Consider the following 17783-nt stretch of genomic DNA (forward strand, 5'->3'; position numbering starts at 1 on the left):
GGGTTCGATCCTCAGCACCACATACAAAGATGTTGTGTCTGCCGAAAAAACTAAAAAATAAATAAATAAATTAATTAAATTAAATTAAAGCAGCTAGGGTGCAGTGGGCCATGGACAGAAAGGACTCAAGGTACACTGACCTAAGATGGGAATGGGAGGAAGGAGGACAGAAGGCACTCAGTGGTAGCAGATGACCAGCTAAATCCCAGATAGCCTGCGGGGGAGCCGCCCATGATGTCCTGGGCCCCAGGAACCTGCACCATAGGAAGGCAGGCTAGAGGCCTGAGGAGGGCCTCACCAGGAGCCTTGCAGCAGGGGCCACTGGGGATGCAACTTCAGACCTGTCTGAAGACTTGGGGCTATGGGAGCCCCTGGAAGCTCCAGAATACCTGCCCACCCCAGGAGATGGGCAAGCATCCCAAACATGGCAGGGTGAGTGGCCTGGCTCAGTATTCATAGGTGATTTAGAAAGTTAATATCAGGTAGTATTTCTGGAGCCAAATGTCAGGATTTATACAGGAGGCCCTCCAGCCTGCAATGCCTCAGAAACTGAGAGGTCTCAAGAAGGTGTTTGGGTGCCAGGAAACTCAGCCTCTGGTTGGCACAACAGAACGGGAAAGAGTGACCTCCACCTGCAAGGTCAGGGTGCTAGGGCTTGAGGAGATTGTTTGGGCCGGGCAAATAGAGGTGGAGAGGGCTCAGCCTGGCCTCAGTGAGGGCCCACTTCCAGGACACAGGCAGAGTGGGCATTAGCAAGAGACTGAGGGGGCTTCCTCCTGCTGGGTCCCCCATGATGCCCAGGTTCTCATCCCTCTGGTGGGGGACTGCCACTCCCTTCTGTGCAGCCTCTTGCAACCCCCTCCCCATCCCACCCCTGTGACTCAGGACCTGCCCCTCACAACTCATCTGCAGTCAATTCTTTGTGGAGTAGGTTTTCTCCTTTCCTGGTCAACCTGGCAACAACCCCACAGAGGTAACTACCTGCAGCTCCAGGCCTGCGTCAGCCTGGCAACCCTCACTCCCACTCAAAACCTGAGACCCCAAAGGCACCAGGGCACCAGGATCCTCTGCACGGCAGCAGCCTCTCCTCACTTGGCTCTCCCCACCTGCCTCTCTTGATATCTGGCTTCGCTTTTCTCCATGGGGCTTGCACCTGGCTCACCAAATTCAACCCTTCTGTTGCAGGAGCGCCTCCTCCTGGCTCCTCTTCCTCTCGGGCCCTGTCGTAGGATTAGGCCCTCTTTCTCCTGCACCCACAGCTGTCTCACCTCACAGGATCACTCTGAATGAACATGCAATTGCATTCCTATCTACCGTTAAACAAACAAAACCGTCCTTTCTGCCTGGTGTTCTGGTCTCTGGAGCTTACAAGAGCCCTGGGGATTCTGGGACCAACCAGAATCTCTTACTCCTTCCACAGTAGCTCTCTTTCTGGTTTGTCCCCATTCTCTCTTCTGCCCTGTCCGACATCACCAGGCCCCTCTGGCCTTGGCCATCTCCAGAATCTGTTGATCCAGGGTCACTTGCAGGCCTTCCTTCCAGTAACTCCATTCTCCACATCCCAGGAGCTTGTCCTAGCAACTCACCATCTGACCCATCTGCCTCTGGAGGGCAGCAAAACTCCCCCTGACTGAGTTGGAAAGACCACCAGGAACTGTCCAAGGACCATCCTGAAGCCCCTCTTCCAGAAGCTCTACTCCTATAAGGGTCTTCCCCAGCCCAGAGCTGTCAGCTTGTAGGGGCTTTTTAAAAAATATTTTTTAGTTCTTCATGTACCTTTTTTAAAAAATTTATTTATATGTGGTGCTGAGGATCGAACTCAGTGCCTCACACATGCCAGGCAAGTGCTCTGCCACTGAGCCCCAGCCCCAGCCCCAAGACTGTAGGGTTTTAAGGTCCAATCTGCAGTTCCAGTCTCCACCCAAGTCCCCGAAGAAGCTGAGAGGACATACTCAGGACCCAATTGTCTGCTCTTCTTCAATGCACTGAGTATCCTGCTAGGCAGGAGCCAGCACCCAACAGGGCTCCAGCAGGGCTCCCCCTCAAGTCTCTTCTATAGCACACTGGAACTGCAGCATGGATCCTGTCACTCGCAGGCAGGAGCCCTCCCTCGGCTCCACTTTGAGCATGGAATAAAATCTCTCTCTCTCTCTCTCTCTCTCTATATATATATATATATATATATATATATATATATATTGGGGCTGGGACTTTGGCTCAGTGGTAGCGCACTTGCCTGACATGCGTGAGGCACTGGGTTCGATTCTCAGCACCACATATAAATAAATAAAATAAAAGATCTATCAACATCTATCTATCTATCTATATATATATATATATATATATATATATATATATATATATAATTTTTTTTGTACTGGGGATTGAACTCAAGGACACTCTACCACTAAGCTACATCTTCAACCCAACCCCTTTAATTTTTTATTTTGAGACAGGGTCTCACTTGCCACCCCTGACCAGCACAGGCAGCTGAACTTAAGATCTCTTTTGTGAATTGCAGGGACACCAAATAAAACACAGACACAATCTACCTTTACACAAGCTTCAGGATGGCTTCCCCGCTCTTGGCCTCAGGCTCCCCAAAGGAAGAGCAAGAGAAAGTCACTAGAGGCTGAGGAGAAAAGAGAGAGGGAGCACATTCGCAAGTGGGCTTTTACTGGGGAGACTCTTGTTCTTAGAAAGTTCTATCCAAAAAAGGGCAGAAGGGGCAGGACTTCAAGGGACAGGGAGTGCAACTCAACCCTAGGGGCACACTCCACAAAGAAGACCCCCCTTACTATCTGAGCTAGACCCCGCCCAAGTCACAGCGAATGCAGTGGTTGGTCAGAATCGGAGGTGTCAGGCCTGGAAGGTGTGGTCACTGTGGCTCCCCACACTCACTGAGTTGCTGAAGCCTTGAACTTTTTTTTTTTTTTTTTTGGTACTAGGGATTGAACCTGGGGCACTCAACCACTGAGCCTCATCCCCAACCTTTTTTTTTAAATTATTTATTTGTTTGTTTTAGTTGTAGATGGACACAATTATTTAATTAACACCTTTATTTAATTAATTTATTTTTTATGTGGTGCTGAGGATTGAACCCAATGCCTCACACATACTAGGCCAGCGCTCTACCAATAAGCCACAATCCCAGCCCCATCCCCAGCCTTTTAAAATACTTTATTTAAAGACAGGTTCTCACTGAGTTGTGCAGGGCCTCACTAAGTTGCTGAGGAGGGCTTTTTAAAAAAAAAAAAAAAAAAATATATATATATATATATATATATATATATATATATATAACCCTTGTTTTTCATTTATTGGTTTATTTATATGTGGTGCTGAGAACCAAACCCAGTGCCTCACACACACTAGGCAAGTGCTCCACCCCAGCCCCTGAGGTGGCTTTGAACTGGTGATCCTCCAGCCTCACCTCCTGAGCCGCTGGGATTGCAGGCCTATGCCAGTAGCCCCACTGGCCTTGAGCTTTTGATTCTCCCAACTCAGCTTCTAGAGTCACTGAGGTTACAGGCACCACCACACCCAGCTCCTTTGGACTTTATTCCACCTTCTTCTTCCGCCTGGCCTGGCCCAGAGGTACCAAAGGGCTCGGATAGGAGTGGCTTTGTCCTCAAGGGCTCCACACCACTCTCGCCCACACAGCCCTCCTCCTTTCCCCCAGGGCTTGGCCAGGGGCGTCTCTGCAGCAGAGCAGTCCTTAGCTCAGTCTGAGGCCATGGCCTCATCTTCTAACGCCTGGCTGGCAGCTTCTATTGTGACATTTCTGGTGTCCCTTAGGTATTAAATTCCCCTGTGCTGGTTGAATGCCACCAACTGTCCTTGCACATCCTTTGCCCACCTTACCAAGAGGACAGGGACTTACCTCTCATCGTCAGTGCTTCATCCCCAACATCTAGGCCAGGGATCAAGAGAGGGACATGGGGGGCTGGGGATGTGGCTCAAGCGGCAGGGCGCTCGCCTGGCATGTGTGCGGCCTGGTTCGATCCTCAGCACCACGTACAAACAAGGATGTTGTGTCTGCCGAGAACTGAAAAATAAATATTAATTCTCTCTCTCTCTCTCTCTCTAAAAAAAATTCTCTCTCTCTTAAAAAAAAAAAAAAAGAGAGAGAGAGAGAGAGGGACATGGAGTCCCAGGGCTGAACTTTCTGGAATATTCTCCATTGCCAGCACTGATCTCCCCCAGACCCCCCTCCTCCTCCTCAACCTGCACAGTTTAGTGAGGCAGGTTGGAGATCAGTGTGGGCCACACATGAGGCTGAAGCAAGGAGCCAGTCCTTAACCGCACGCTGGAAACACCCACCACTGTCCCTAAGACAGGAAGGGGTCGGTGAAGGACCCCCTCAGTCCACTCTTGGGAAAGGACACCCAGTACGGGGGTTTCCTGATCCAGAAAGAATGCAGGAATAAACTCCATCCTCTAAAACTGTGGTTAAAAAAAAAGAGAGTATAAACAGACATTAGCAGGCGTGACTTTCCAGTTGACATGAAATGAATGTGGGTGAGGCCTGAATAGTGTCTCCCTCAAAAGAGCACCATCCAGTCAGCCCAGGTGGCCATACCTGTAATCCCAGCCATTCAGGAGGCTAAGGCAGGAGGCTCCCAAGTTCAAGTCCAGCCTAGGCAGCCTAGCAAGACCCTCTCTCAAAAAAAAAAAAATGGGGATGCAATTCAGAGATAGAGCTTGCGTGGGTTCAATCCTTGGTATACCCACCCCCCAAAAAAAGGGAATGATGAAATGAACTCACTAATGGGTGTGAGACTGACTTTCCACTGGAGCAAAATCAAAGCCATGGTGAACAGGAAATGCCTCCCCACAGGGAGCTCTGACAGCAGACAGGGACCCACCAGAGCAAAATCCAACTGCTCAGGAGGATGTGCTTGGAACAATGCTGCACTTCCCCTGGAAACACCGGGAACTCGTCGCCTACTCCAAAGTTTAAAGTCTTCATCACTGACTCCCCAACTCCCCTTTTGATTAAAAGGGGATTAAAAACAAACAAAAAGTCTCAAAAGAAAAAAAATCATTTCAGGCCACAAAATAAGTGTCAGTAAGTGTTCAGCAAAGACGCACACTGTGGAGGTCTCAGCCTCGCTGGCAGTTCCACAAGGTCTCGGATTGCACCTTCTGTGTTTTCTGTCTCTGGATATGCCTGTTCTGAGACCTTCACATGAGGGGGCTGTCTGGGACGCAGTCCTCGGTGGCTCGCTTCTCCCACTTCGCCTGCCTTCCCAAGGCCACGGGTGACAGCCTCACTCCTCTTAGTTGCTGATTGATACTTTATTGTCTGGATACATAGCTATGGGAGACCAACCTTACACGTGACTGAGTCACACTTCCTGGCTGGGTGCTGAGGTGGCTGAGGTGCTCAGTCACAGAAATGTGGTCGCTGTCTCGTGCACGGGTGTGTCTTCCTACAGCCCCATGGGTGGAGCTACGCTCACCTGTTCCTTTGTAATATAACCCCTTGCCCTGTTTAGGATAGAATCTTCCATGGAAGTGCCTTGTGTGTGTCCCCTTCTCTTACTGTGCCCTTGGGTGTGGCCTACCCAGGTGTCACTCAACCTGCTGACAGTGGACATCATGAAGATAGACTCAGCCCCCTGAAACCTGACCCCTTGCCTCATTTGAATAGCTTCTCCTCAATAAAAGGGGTCAGCGCATGTTCTCTCTCTCTCTTTCTGCGGACCCTTAAGGTCAAAGGAGCCGTCACAGAGACCCCAAAGAAAAAGGTATTTGTGTCTCTTGTGTGGTTATTTCGTGCAGCCCAGTTAGCCCAGTTTACCTGGAGTGACCCCTGAGCCTTTTAGTTGCGAGAACAGAAACCCAGCACATCACATTTTATTTTTCTGCTTATTGATTAATAGACATTTGGATTATTTCCACTGTTTGGTTAGGAAGGATGACGCTGCTGTGAACATTCATGTATACAGATTCTTGTGTGGCTGGGTGTGTTCATTTCACCTAGGAGTGGAGTTGCTACACCTTACAATTACTCTAGGTTTAATTTTGAGGAACTGCTATATAGTTTCCCAAAGCAGTTACCCAATGTTCAATCCCAACATCAATGAATAAGGGTTTCAATTTCTCCCTGGATAGAGATGGAGATATGTATGTCTTTTTGGTGTGTGTGGGGTACCTGTTATTGAACCCAGGGATGCTGTACAACTGAGCCACATCCCCAACCCTTTTTAAATTTGATTTTGAGACAGATGGCTAAGTTGCTGAGCTGGCCTCAGCCTCTCCAGTCTCTGGGATCACAGATGTGTGCCACCCTGCCTGGCTTCTCCCAGGATGATTTTTGTATCCAAAGCTACCTTGGATATTTCCCAGATATTTGTTCTTGCCTCTGTGCCTTGATATTCAGAGACTCTTACAGATTCTCCTCATGCTTCTTGGCAATATGGACATTGGTAGAAGGTCCTAGTTAATCTTATCATTTCTGCTGCTATAGCAGGTACCACAGACAGGTAATTTTTTTCAATTTTTTTTTTTGTATGAAGGATTGAACCCTGAGATGCTTAACCACTGAGCCACATCCCCAGCCCTTTTTATTTTTTATTTTGAGTCTTGCTAACTTGCTGAGGCTGGCTTTGAACTTGCGATCCTCCTGCTTCAGCCTCCCAAACTGCAGGTGTGGGCCACCTTGCCAGGCTTAATTTTACTTATATTTTTTGGGTAGGGGATGGGTACCAGGGATTGAACTCAGGGCATTCAACCACTGAGCCATATCCCCAGACCTATTTTGTATTTTATTTAAGACAGGGTCTCACTGAGTTGCTTAGCACCTTGCTAAATTGCTGAGGCTGGCTTTGATCCTCCTGCCTCAGCCTCTTGAGCTGTTGGGTGCATGCCTCTGCACCTGGCTAATTTTACCTTTTTTTTTTAAAGAGAGAGAGAGAGAATTTTGATATTTATTTTTTAGTTTTCGGCGGACACAACGTCTTTGTTTGTATGTGGTGCTGAGGATCAAACCCGGGCCACACGCATGCCAGGAGAGCGCGCTACCGCTTGAGCCACATCCCCAGCCCCTAATTTTACCTTTTTAAAAGATCATTTTGGGGGCTGGGATTATGTCTCAGTGGTAGAGTGCTTGCCTCATACGTGCAAGGCCCTGGGTTCAATCCTCAGCACCACATAAAAATTAATAAATAAAATAAAGATATTGTGTCCAACTACAACTAAAAAATAAATATATTTTTTTAAAGATCATTTTGTATCTACTGGGTGTCTTGCGTTTTGCTGTGCATTTTGGGGTCAGCTTGCTAGCTTCTTCAGAACAGGCATCTGGGGTCTTCACGGGGCTGTTTGCTTCATCAGGGCGGCTGGAGAGTGTCGCCATCTTAACAGCATGATCCACAGAGAGGGGATGAGTTCTTAGGCCTTCTTTAATTTCTCTCAGTGATATTTTGTAGTTTTCAGGGTACAAACCTTTCACTTATTTCATTAAATTTATTTCTAATTATTTAAATTTGGAGGGATCTAAATATTTTTGATACTATTATGAATTGCATTGCTTTCTTCAGGGGCTGAGACTGTGGCTCAGCGGTAGCACACTTGCCTGGCATGTGTGAGGCACTGGGTTCGATTCTCAGCACCACGTAAAAATGAATAAAGGTCTGTCAACAACTAAAAAATTAAAAAAAAAAATAATAATAAAGAAAAAAAGAAAAGAGATTGCTTCCTTCCTTCACTCATCTTCAGAGCACCACTGACAGCACACAGTATACAGGAACACAACTTGCTCTGGTACAGGATCTTGTATCCTGCAACTTTGTTGGAATTACTAGCTTAGATTTCTCCTGCAGGTTCCTTAGGATTTTCCATAAGTGAGGTCACATTGTCTGTGAATAGAGATGGTTCACTTCTTCCCAATCTAGATGCCTTCTACGTATTTTCCTGCCTACTTGCCCTGGTCAGGACCTCCTGTCCAGTGTTGACTAGAGACAAAGTGTGGGCGTTCTGGCTGAGGACACGGTGTCAGGTGGGAAAGTTCTTTTCTGACCCTAGAGTGCTGAGTGATTTTGTCATGAAAGTGTAGACTTGCCCCCACCCCTCCCCCTCTTTTTTTTTTTTTAAATATTTTATTTTTTAGTTCTCGGCGGGCACAACGTCTTTGTTTGTATGTGGTGCTGAGGATCGAACCCGGGCCGAACGCATGCCAGGTGAGCACTTGAGCCACACCCCCAGCCCGCCTCCCCCTCTTTTTAATAATGGCCCCAAAGGGATGCACCCTTCTGGGAGGTGCTGCAGTCCCAAGTTGATGGGTCTCCCTTCTCCAAAAATCCACTTAACATATTGTCCTTGGATAGAGGACACATTAGCTATGACACCGATGAGAACAGGCACTACACTTGAGGTAGCCAGGAGACCAAGAAGAGATTCTCTTTTCCTTTCTTCTTCTTCTTCTTTTTTTAATTTATTTATTCTTTTGGGTACTGGGAATTGAACTCAGGGGCACTCACCCACTGAGCCAAATTCCCAGCCCAATTTCCTATTTTATTTAGAGACAGGGCCTTACTGAGTTGCTTAGCTCCTCATCAAATTGCTGAGGTTGGCTTTGAACTCGCAATCCTCCTGCCTCAGCCTCCTGAGCTGCTGGGATGGCAGACTTGTACCACGGCGCCCGCCTTTTTCTTTTCTTTTCTTTTTTTCAGATTGGTCTGACTTCCTTGCCAGGCTGGCCTGAGACTCCTATGCTCAAGCACCTTCGGCTTTAGCCCCCTGAGTTAGAGACCACAGGTACAGGCTACCTTGCCTGGTGGGTGTTTAATTTTGTTAAACATTTGTTCTGAGTCTTTTTTTTTTTTTTGGGCACCGGAGATTGAACCCAGAGATGCTTAACCACTGAGTCACACTCCCAACCCTTTTGTTTATATTATATTTCATTTTTTTTAGTTGTAGTTGGACACAATACCTTTATTTCATTTATTTATTTTTATGTGCTGCTGAGGATTGAACCCAGGCCTTACACCTGTTAGGCGAGCACTCTACCACTGAGTCACAACCCCAGAGCCTGTTTTTATTTTATTTTGAGACAAGTTCTCACAAAGTTGCTCAGGGCCTTGCTAAGTTGCTGAGGCTGGCTTTGAACTCATGATTCTCCTGCCTCAGCCTCCCAAGCTGCTAGGTTACAGGCAGCATCACTGTGCCTGGCCTGAGTCTATTGATATATCATATGCTTTTGTCCTTTGTTAGAATGGTGTATTTGTGCTGATTGCATTCCTAGGGATGATAACAGAGATGAGATCAGACCTGACCTCAGATCTTACTGGAGATGGCCTGGTGTCCTTGGCTGTTGTGTCTGCTGTAAGAGGATTTTAAGCAAGATGTGAGAGTGAGTCACAGTATGGCAGAGTTTATTAGAAGAGAAAGGATGAGGGGGACCCTCCTCAGGGGCACAGCGGCCCCCCGAGAAGAGCCAGGGCTCACTACTGGTCAGACGGAGGTGCAGGAGGTCCCTGGGGGCCTCTTGAGCTCCAAGTCCACCCTTGGCTGCCAGTAGGCTGGGGTGGAGTTTTAAAGTCCTCCTGGCATGTCCTCACCTCAAGGCAACACTGAGGTCATTTTGGTCTGTGTGGGGGTCACAGAGCCTCTCCTGTGCCGGCCCAGACCAAGTGCCCGTTCTGTTTTGGATTCCTGGAGGAACTTTGGGCCTATACTTCTCAGTCTAAGAAAGAATAACCCTGAAAATAACAAGCTCCTCCTTCTCCCAGTGTTGTGACCTGCCCTTATCTTTTTAAGTCACAGCTGGGTCAGAATGGCCTTCTGTGAGCAGCTTCAAGGAGAGGCCAGCTGGAGAGCTAGCCATTGGCTCAGTCTGCGGAATAACCCTCTGGACCCCATATTCCACCGCTGTTGTCTCTGTGACAGGATTTCAAGCAAGGTCCCCCTTTACTGGGATTGAACCCAGGATTTACCACTGAGATCTGCCACTTTGCTGGGTACCACTAAGTCACACCCCAGCTCTGGCGACCCTCGTGCCTCACCCTGCCGCTCCCTCAAGTGTGACTGCTATGACTGCGCCTAAGGAACCATGGTGGGTTTTCTCTGAACTGCTTCCCACAACTCCAGACCAACAAAGCCATCGGAGCAGTATACGGAGCTTTGCGACTGGACCCTGCACCCCTACCTCCTGGGACATTCCTATTTTATATGAACTTGAGATAAACGAGGTGCATTCTGATTTGGATGAAGTCACTTTTGTCCCCCGTCTGAATAACAGGGTTCCCCTGCCTTGCTGCTGCCCAGGAACACACTACTCTCAGTGAGGCCCCAATAAATCGCACTCCATACAATCCCGGGGCCATCTGCTTCCTTTGGTCTTGTGCAACCTTTCAACGAATTCTTTGGCAGTAGATTTTCCAAGAACTCAATCCCTCTAAATTTATTGAGATGTGTACTGTGGCCTGACGTAGGTTTGTCCTGGAGCATTACGTGTGCTCCTGAACAGAGTGTGTCTCTGGCATGGTTGGGTAGACTGTGCCAGACACTTGTCGGGTCCAGTGCCCGGGAGTCCATTCACATTTGATCTAATTGATGATTCAGGAAGGATTTTTCTGGCATTTGCTATCTGTTTTCTGGGCATCTTACCTTTTTCGCTCCTGTGATCTTCTATTACCATCTCCTTTGGCACTAAATAGGTGTTTCTAGTTTACTATTTTAGTTCTGTAGAAAGTGCAGAGTGATTTCCAGGCGCCTGGAAGATGGAGAGGACACAGAGGCAGTGTTTTGTGGATTTAGAGTTTCATTTTTGCAAGATGAAAGAGTTATGCGCCTGAAGAGAGGGAGTGGTTTCAGGACCCAATGACCATGTTTGGTGCTGACTTGCACACTGACCACCGTTGAAACAGCAGATTTTATATTAGATGTAGTTACCATGTGAAAGTTTGGGGAAAAGCTGCTTCAAAAAGACATAGCGGGCTAGGATTGTGGCTCAGGGGTAGAGCATTTGGCTAGCAAGTGCGTGCGGGCCCCTGGGTTCGATCCTCAGCAGCACATAAAAATAAATAAATAAAATAAAGGTATTGTGTCCAACTACTATTAAAAAATAGATATTAAAAAAAGACATAGCGGGCTGGGGATGTGGCTCAAGTGGTAGCGCGCTCGCCTGGCATGCGTGCGGCCCGGGTTCGATCCTCAGCACCACATACAAACAAAGATGTAGTGTCTGCCAAAAACTAAAAAATAAATATTAAAATTCTCTCTCTCTCTCTCAAAAAAAATAAAAATAAAAAGACATAGCAACTAACAACTAATACTTGAAGAAGTATTCCGATAAGGCTTACTCAGGCACAGAACTATATGAAGACATTTGCAAGACAATTGGAAATTTGAACAGTGAATATTTGATGATAGTAAGACATGTTAATTTTGAGGGTGTCATCATAGCATTTCTATTCTGTTTTGTGTCCTGGGGACGGAGCCCGGGGCCTCATGCTAGGCAAGTGCTTCACCACTGAGCTACATCCTCACTCAGTTCTTTCCCTGCCCCCACCCCCAAGAAAGGGTCTTGCTAAATTGTCCAAGCTAGCCTCAAATGTGCTGTCCTGCTCCTCCGCCTCCATAGTCATGGGGATTAGAGGTGTGCCCCACCATATTCTTCTACTGCATTTTGTAAAGCTGTTTTCTTAGGATGTTCCCTGAGAATAAAATATAATGACTTAAAAATTTTTGTTTGGCATGCTGGGGATCAAACTGAGGTCTCTCCTTACACATGGTAGCAAATGCTGTCCACTGAGCCACTTCCCCATCCCTTTTATTTTTGAGACAAGGTCTCATGTTAGAGTCTGTAAACAAGTCAAAATAACACCTGGCATTTTGCCAGGGGAATGTTAGAGTTCATAAACAAATCTGGATGGCGCCTGGCAAAATGCCAGAGGGAGTGGTTTGAGAAGTAACAAAAGCAAGCCATTAAGTGTGGAGATTCCTTATTGGTTGACTGATGTATCTAGTTTATGCTAATTAGATAAGCTGTGTGGAATGTATAAATACTGCTCCTGTCCTGCAATAAATGGCTTCCACTCCTGCTGTATCAACGTACACGAGTTATTCGTCACCCCCTGGTTAATTTGACCAGCCAGCCGGGCTGCGGCAGTCTCATCAAGATGCTTTTGCAGTCTGGGGATAGAACCCAGGTCCTCACATGTTCCAAGAAGGTACAGGACCACCGGACCACACCCCAGGTCCCATCCCCCGCTACTCCCCAAGTTTTCTTGGATTACCCACCTCTGTGGGCATACAGATTCCCTGTGAGTTCAAGAGGATGAGTTACTTTCTGTCAGGGCTGAGGGATTCAGAAAACCAAGCCCCCCCTGTTCCATACCTGAAGCCTTTGGGTCAATGGCCCAGACTTTGGACTGTAGCCCTGTCCATCTAATCCTGCAGAGGGGTTAACCATTCCCTTGACACCACATGCACTCCTTGTGACCTCTTTTCCTGGGGCCCCTGGCTGACTTGCTGGTTACCTGACCCTCAGAACACCCAGAGTTGGGCCAGATGGGGAGGTGTGCAAGCCCTTCCTCAGCTGGACCACCCTGACAGAGCCCCAGGAACACCTGCAAGAGAAGTCCAGGGGATGCTTGCAGCTTGGCCTTCACCTGTGAGGCTGCTCTTCCAAAGAGGTGACTCCCTGCCCAAGGTGGCATCAAGGGACCTGGTTCTAGGGCTCTTAGTGTGAACACCACACTTCTTGATTTTTCTTAATGAAGAGCCACCATCTCCACCCCCACTAAGCTAGGGGTAGACAAGCTCGGCCCTCACCAGGCCTGACCTCCCTGCTGGATGTGCTAGATCCAAGGCCTCCAGGCCAGGCAAGATGGGTGGTGATCTGGTCTTCAGTCCGAGAGTGACCATCACAGACAGTGCTGCAGCCACCTGGGGGACTCGAGTGAGAGTGGTCTAAAGGCTGGAAAATCCAGGGAATGGGAGGGATTAGTGTCTGGAGGTGGAGAGGAGAACCCAGGAGAGGGGGGCTAGGCACTGGGTAGCTGGAGATGGCAGTAAGTGATGAGGTGGAGTTAGGTTCCTGAGAAAACTAGAGAACCTTGTAAACTGGGCTGGGAAGACTAGAACTGGGAATCCTGGAGATCCAAGTACAAAGGGTCCTGGCTTTAGACACAGCTGGCTCCAGGTGACCCCAGGACTTTGTCAGTGCTCAGCTCTGCTCGCCTCTGCTGTGCCTCCATTTCAGGTGGGCACCTGGAATACTGGGTCATTCTCAGGAAGATGACTGAGCTCACTAAGACATCTCACAGGGGCCAGGCCGCCAGTTCAATCACAGTGATCAGGAAAATGGCTCACACATGCACCCAAGGGGCTGGAAGTACTGTGATCAATACCCACCAGAACCCAAGTGGCCTCTGAGCCCCAGAAGCTAGCGAGAACTGGAGCAAAGAAGAGTCCAGTAGCCCCATGTCAGTGTGCAGCAAGTTCTTCCAGGATAGGGTGGGAGGGTGGCGGGGGACGGGTTCCCAACCCTGGCCATTCCTCACACCATTTCCTGGCAACAAGGAAGCTGGGTGGTGCCTGTGAATTCCACCCAGTGGAGGGACTCCTTCAAGGACCACCATTCTAGTCCCCCCTTCAGGCAACAGGGTCTCTCAACAGACACAAATCAAAGGTCACCCTGTCCCTTCACCCAGGTGTTGTCACACAGCAAGTGCATCAGAACCTTTAGCTGTCCAGGGCCTCTGGGCTGACAGCTACAGAACTGAAGGTCCTGCCTCAGTCACTCAACCGCAGCCATGTGAACTCTGTCCAGCACTCCCGGGCTCAGTGTCAGGTTGAGCTCACTCAGTGTCAGCACTCACTCAGGAAAGGCGCTGCTTGCAACTGGCCCTTCCCTAGCTTTGAGGAACTGAGGGGACTTTTCCTGGTGGTGGACCAGGCAACAATGGGCCTTGTGTCCAGCCTCAGCTGCTGCCTTTTCGTTTTTAGTTGTAGTTGGACACAACATCTTTATTTACTTATTTTTATGTGGTGCTGAGGATCGAACCCAGGCCTCAGACATGCCAGGTGAACGTTCTACCACTGAGCCTCCACCCCAGCCCCTCAGCTGCTGCCCTTTGTGTGGGGTTTTGTCCACAGCCCCAGGTCCAGGTGTGAAACCCTCCTGTCCAGTTGTAGTGGCCCAGTGTGGTGGCTGTCCTGCCTTCTGAAGGATGCCCATGGCTTGATGGGCCCTTCCTGGCCCTGGGCTTTTTTAATTCCTCCCCTTGTTATTTTGACCCTTGTCCCATTTCCTATAAAAGGACATGCAGGACCTGGAGACCTCAGAGCTATGGCTTCCTCACACTGCCTACTCCAGACCAGGCTGGCTGGACTCATGGGCACCTGCCCCCTCTTTCAGGGGCAGGTATGTCTACAGAGGCAGGGTCTTGCTCCCCAGGGTCTGCAGGGCTGGCACACCCTGCATAATCTCACATGGCCACAGGGCAGAGGCTGCAGGAATGCTCCTGATCCTTGACCTGAGGCAAGGAAGACAGAAGGAGCTAGGAGGTGGCCCCAAGCAGCCCTCAGTCCAGGGTGGACAGGTGAAGAGGTCAGAGTGCTGGAAGGGAAGTGGGCCTGGGGCCTGGGGTCGTGCTGCCCTGTTGAGCTGCCAACTCCACCCACTTGTTTTGGTCCCTCCGCATCTCTTCTCCACTTAGCGGCACAGGTGACTGCCAAAGTTCACCCCAACCAGCCATCACACCCCTAATGCCCAACGCTGCAAAGGGAATCACTCTCCAAGTGCCTCTGCCCCTCTCTGGAGCCAGGCCGTCTGAGCTACCTGGGAGCCACCCACCTGGAGGTCCCTTCAGAAGCTGGCAGTTCAAGACAGGTGGCGCTCTCAGGCTGAAGGGCCTACGCAGCTCAGAGCCTTATACTCTAGCTTTTCTAAGTCTCCCTCACTGAACCCCTTCTAGAATGCCTGGACCCTGCAGCAACCCTCTGGCAGGACATTCTTAGGCAATCAGTGGCTGGGCATTGCATTTCCAGGGCACAGCTCAGTCCTGCCTGACCCTCCTGCCTCAGAGAGGCTGATGGAACGTGGCCCTGCTGACAGGCAGACTCCATACTGCCTGAGCCCAGCATCTGTGGGTCCATGTGGGCCCTGGGAGCTGGCCTTCACCTCCAGAGCAGTTCTACAGAATGTGGGGAGGAGTCCTGGGGTGACCACAGCATCTGAGAGTAGCCTGGGGGTGGCTAGACGTCTGCCCAGAAGTAATGCCAGGACCTGTGGAGAAGGGCCCACTGAACAGGCCAGGGAGGGGGATGGCCTCGCAGGAAGAGGCGCTCATGTGATTAACAACTGCCCACTGAATAAAGATGCTTTATTGTGCAAACCCATGAAGGTCCTAGGCCCAGGGCCAAGCCTGCAGACCCAACCTGTCCCTGGCTTCAGGCCTGCTCTTTGATCCCCACCCTGGAATGAAATTGCCAGGGGCTCCTGTGGAGTGTGCAGGTGTCCGTGAACGTGTCAGTGTTGGGCGGGAAGCCTCCCTGGGCAGCAGGTGCTCAGGTATTGTGGTAGTGTCCAGGTGGAGGTGGGAGGTTGGGGGGTGGGTGGAGAGTCCCACCTGCACAGGCTCAAGGACCACACAGGTCCACACAATCTTCTCCACTGTGGAACACGTGATAGATGCTGGTGGGAGGGAACATGGCAACAGCACCGAGCAGGGAGCCCACCTGGATGGCCACACCAGCCGCTAGCAGTGCTGGCCGCCCCCCGCCGTGCAGCATGGAGCTGATCGCCACCTTGACATACGAGAACACACCTGCACACAGCACCCACGACAACACCTGAGAGGCAGATGACAGCAGCAGGCTGAGTGTGAGATGCTCTTGCACAGGGGCAATCCCCTTCCCCACTTCATGACCCACTGTACCTACCACAAGGACCACGCCTGTAGAGGTGCCCACTAGGGGAGGGCAGGGGCTCAGGATTGCCAGTGCCATCAGGTAGGCCCCAAAGAGCAAGCCTAGCAGAGAGAGACCACACAGCCCTGCCAGGGACCTGCCAGAGAGGGGGAGGAACTCAGGACTGGCTGAGCCAGGATCAGGACCCTACCCCTACATTGTCCCCCACCAACAAGCTTGGGCCCATGTTCACCTGCACAGTATGCCCATGGCCAGGAAGCAGGCCAGGGGGTTGGCGGAGCTACCCAGCACCACAGCCAGGTGGTAGGCCAGGCGCCCATAGGGCAGACAGGAAAAGCTCTGCACTGCAGGCAGCACGCCGTTGGTCAGTGCGTTGGTGACAGCCAGCAGGCCCAGCAGGCAGGCACCCCGGACTGAGAACAGCTGAGAAGCCTGGGGGTCTGGGAGGGGGGTGCCTGCTGCCTGACTTGGGGATTCCTGCAATGGTGATTCCTCCTCCTCCTCCTCCTCCTCCTCCACTCCTGGTGTTCCCACCCGTAGGCCTGGCCCAGGGCCCCCAGTGGGTACAGATGGTGGTGAAGGAGGCAGCAGCAGCAGGAGACCCTGGAAGGCAGCAGCTGAAGTGACCAGGAGGGCGGTCAGTGCCCAGAAGAATGTGCTGGCAGAAAAACGCTCAGGGAAGTTGATGGGGGGCCCAGGGGTACCATTGGCTGGGGCAGGCAGACACTCAAGGCGACCCACACCCTGCACCAGGGCCAGTATGCAGGGCAGCAGAGCACTGAGGCCCTGACCCAGGAAGAAAGACCGCAAGAAAGGAGGTGGCAAGTGGCTCAGGAAGGGCAGGAAAGTGACATTAGAGGCACAACAGGCCAACGCCAGCACCAGTGTCAGTGTCAGGAAGGCTACTGAGTGGGGCTGCCCCGCCACTGGGGCCACATGGTGCCACAGAGGGGCCAGCAGGGCTGTGCCCACCATACTTAGTCCCTGCACCACCTGGATGGGGACCCGCTCCCCCTTGCCGGGAGCTAGCCGCCTCCACAGGGTCACCATCAGTAGACCCAGGTTCCCCAGCGCCACAAGCACAGAAAGGTACGAGGGGAGGCTCCAACCTGCAGGGGGGTGGGGGGAGATCTTGTCAGGGGCACAAGGCTGAGGAGCAAAGAGCAGCCTGCCCACCATCCCGGGCTCAACGCCCACCCCACCCCACTCACCCTCGGGGAGGTCTTTCACCACCACGGGCAGCTCCACCCAGATTCCGTTGACAGCAGCCCAGGAGCCCACACCGAAAAGGGCCACCAGCAGGTGGGTTAGCACCAGACGGCCCAGCGGAGGTGCAGCCATTGGGCCAAATGAAGGCCCTCCAGGTTAGGGTGAAGGTCACAGACCGTTCTTTACCCACTTAGATTCCAAGACGCGTTGGCTCTTCTGGGAACTGAAGACCCCTTCCAGCTGGAAGGAAAAAGGCAGGCGTGCAGGGCAGAACCAGTACAGAGCATCTGGACAGGCCACCGCGGGGCAGTCAGGAGCTACACATACCACGGAGCCCTCTCGGAGGCCAGGACACAGCAAGGCCAGCAAGCCGAGAATCAGGAAACCGGTCCAAGGCGTGGCCAGGAAGAGGGCGAAGGATGGCGCTGACCCTGCTACTCTCGGAGGACCAGCGCTCTGCGTTAACCAACCACCACCACCCTCTCCCCACGACCGCCCCAGCGCCGCGCGCACCTTGGGCTGCTGCGACCCAGGGCTGCCGGCGAGGGCGTGGTCGGGGGCGTGGGTCCCGCGCTGTCCGCGCAGCGGCCTTCCAGCCCCGCGAGCACGCCGCCCGGGCCGGGGACGCGGCCAGCAGGGCGGGACGCAGACTGCTACGCTCAGCCCGGACTCACGTCGCCTAGGCCGGC

General features: G+C 51.2%; 1 protein-coding gene and 1 pseudogene across 1 annotated transcript; both read right to left on the minus strand.

The window, feature by feature from the left end:
* Nucleotides 1-8243: 8243 nt before the first annotated feature.
* LOC124095863 (U2 spliceosomal RNA) lies at nt 8244-8404 on the minus strand (annotated as a pseudogene).
* Nucleotides 8405-15321: 6917 nt separating this feature from the next.
* Slc52a2 (solute carrier family 52 member 2) lies at nt 15322-17735 on the minus strand. The gene is made up of 5 exons (XM_046449100.2): nt 17422-17735; nt 17097-17334; nt 16118-16994; nt 15898-16021; nt 15322-15807 (listed from the first exon to the last, which is right to left on the minus strand). The coding sequence occupies exons 2-5, from the start codon at nt 17224-17226 to the stop codon at nt 15595-15597; spliced, it is 1344 nt and encodes a 447-aa protein (XP_046305056.1). The 5' UTR covers nt 17227-17334; nt 17422-17735; the 3' UTR covers nt 15322-15594.
* Nucleotides 17736-17783: the final 48 nt, after the last annotated feature.

The sequence above is a fragment of the Marmota monax genome, unplaced genomic scaffold (genome assembly GCF_021218885.2).
Source record: "Marmota monax isolate L192 unplaced genomic scaffold, Marmota_monax_Labrador192_F-V1.1 WCK01_AAM20220418_F8-fsc00073, whole genome shotgun sequence".
NCBI lineage: Eukaryota > Metazoa > Chordata > Mammalia > Rodentia > Sciuridae > Marmota > Marmota monax.

Excerpts from the sequence above, each read along its gene's own strand:
- Slc52a2 (XM_046449100.2), bottom strand. The coding sequence starts at position 17,226 with ATGGCTGCACCTCCGCTGGGCCGTCTGGTGCTAACCCACCTGCTGGTG. Across the intron at positions 16,995-17,096 it reads GGTGAAAGACCTCCCCGAGG|GTTGGAGCCTCCCCTCGTAC; the intron begins GTGAGTGGGGTG and ends ACCCCCCTGCAG. Across the intron at positions 16,022-16,117 it reads GCCATGGGCATACTGTGCAG|GTCCCTGGCAGGGCTGTGTG; the intron begins GTGAACATGGGC and ends CCTCTCTGGCAG.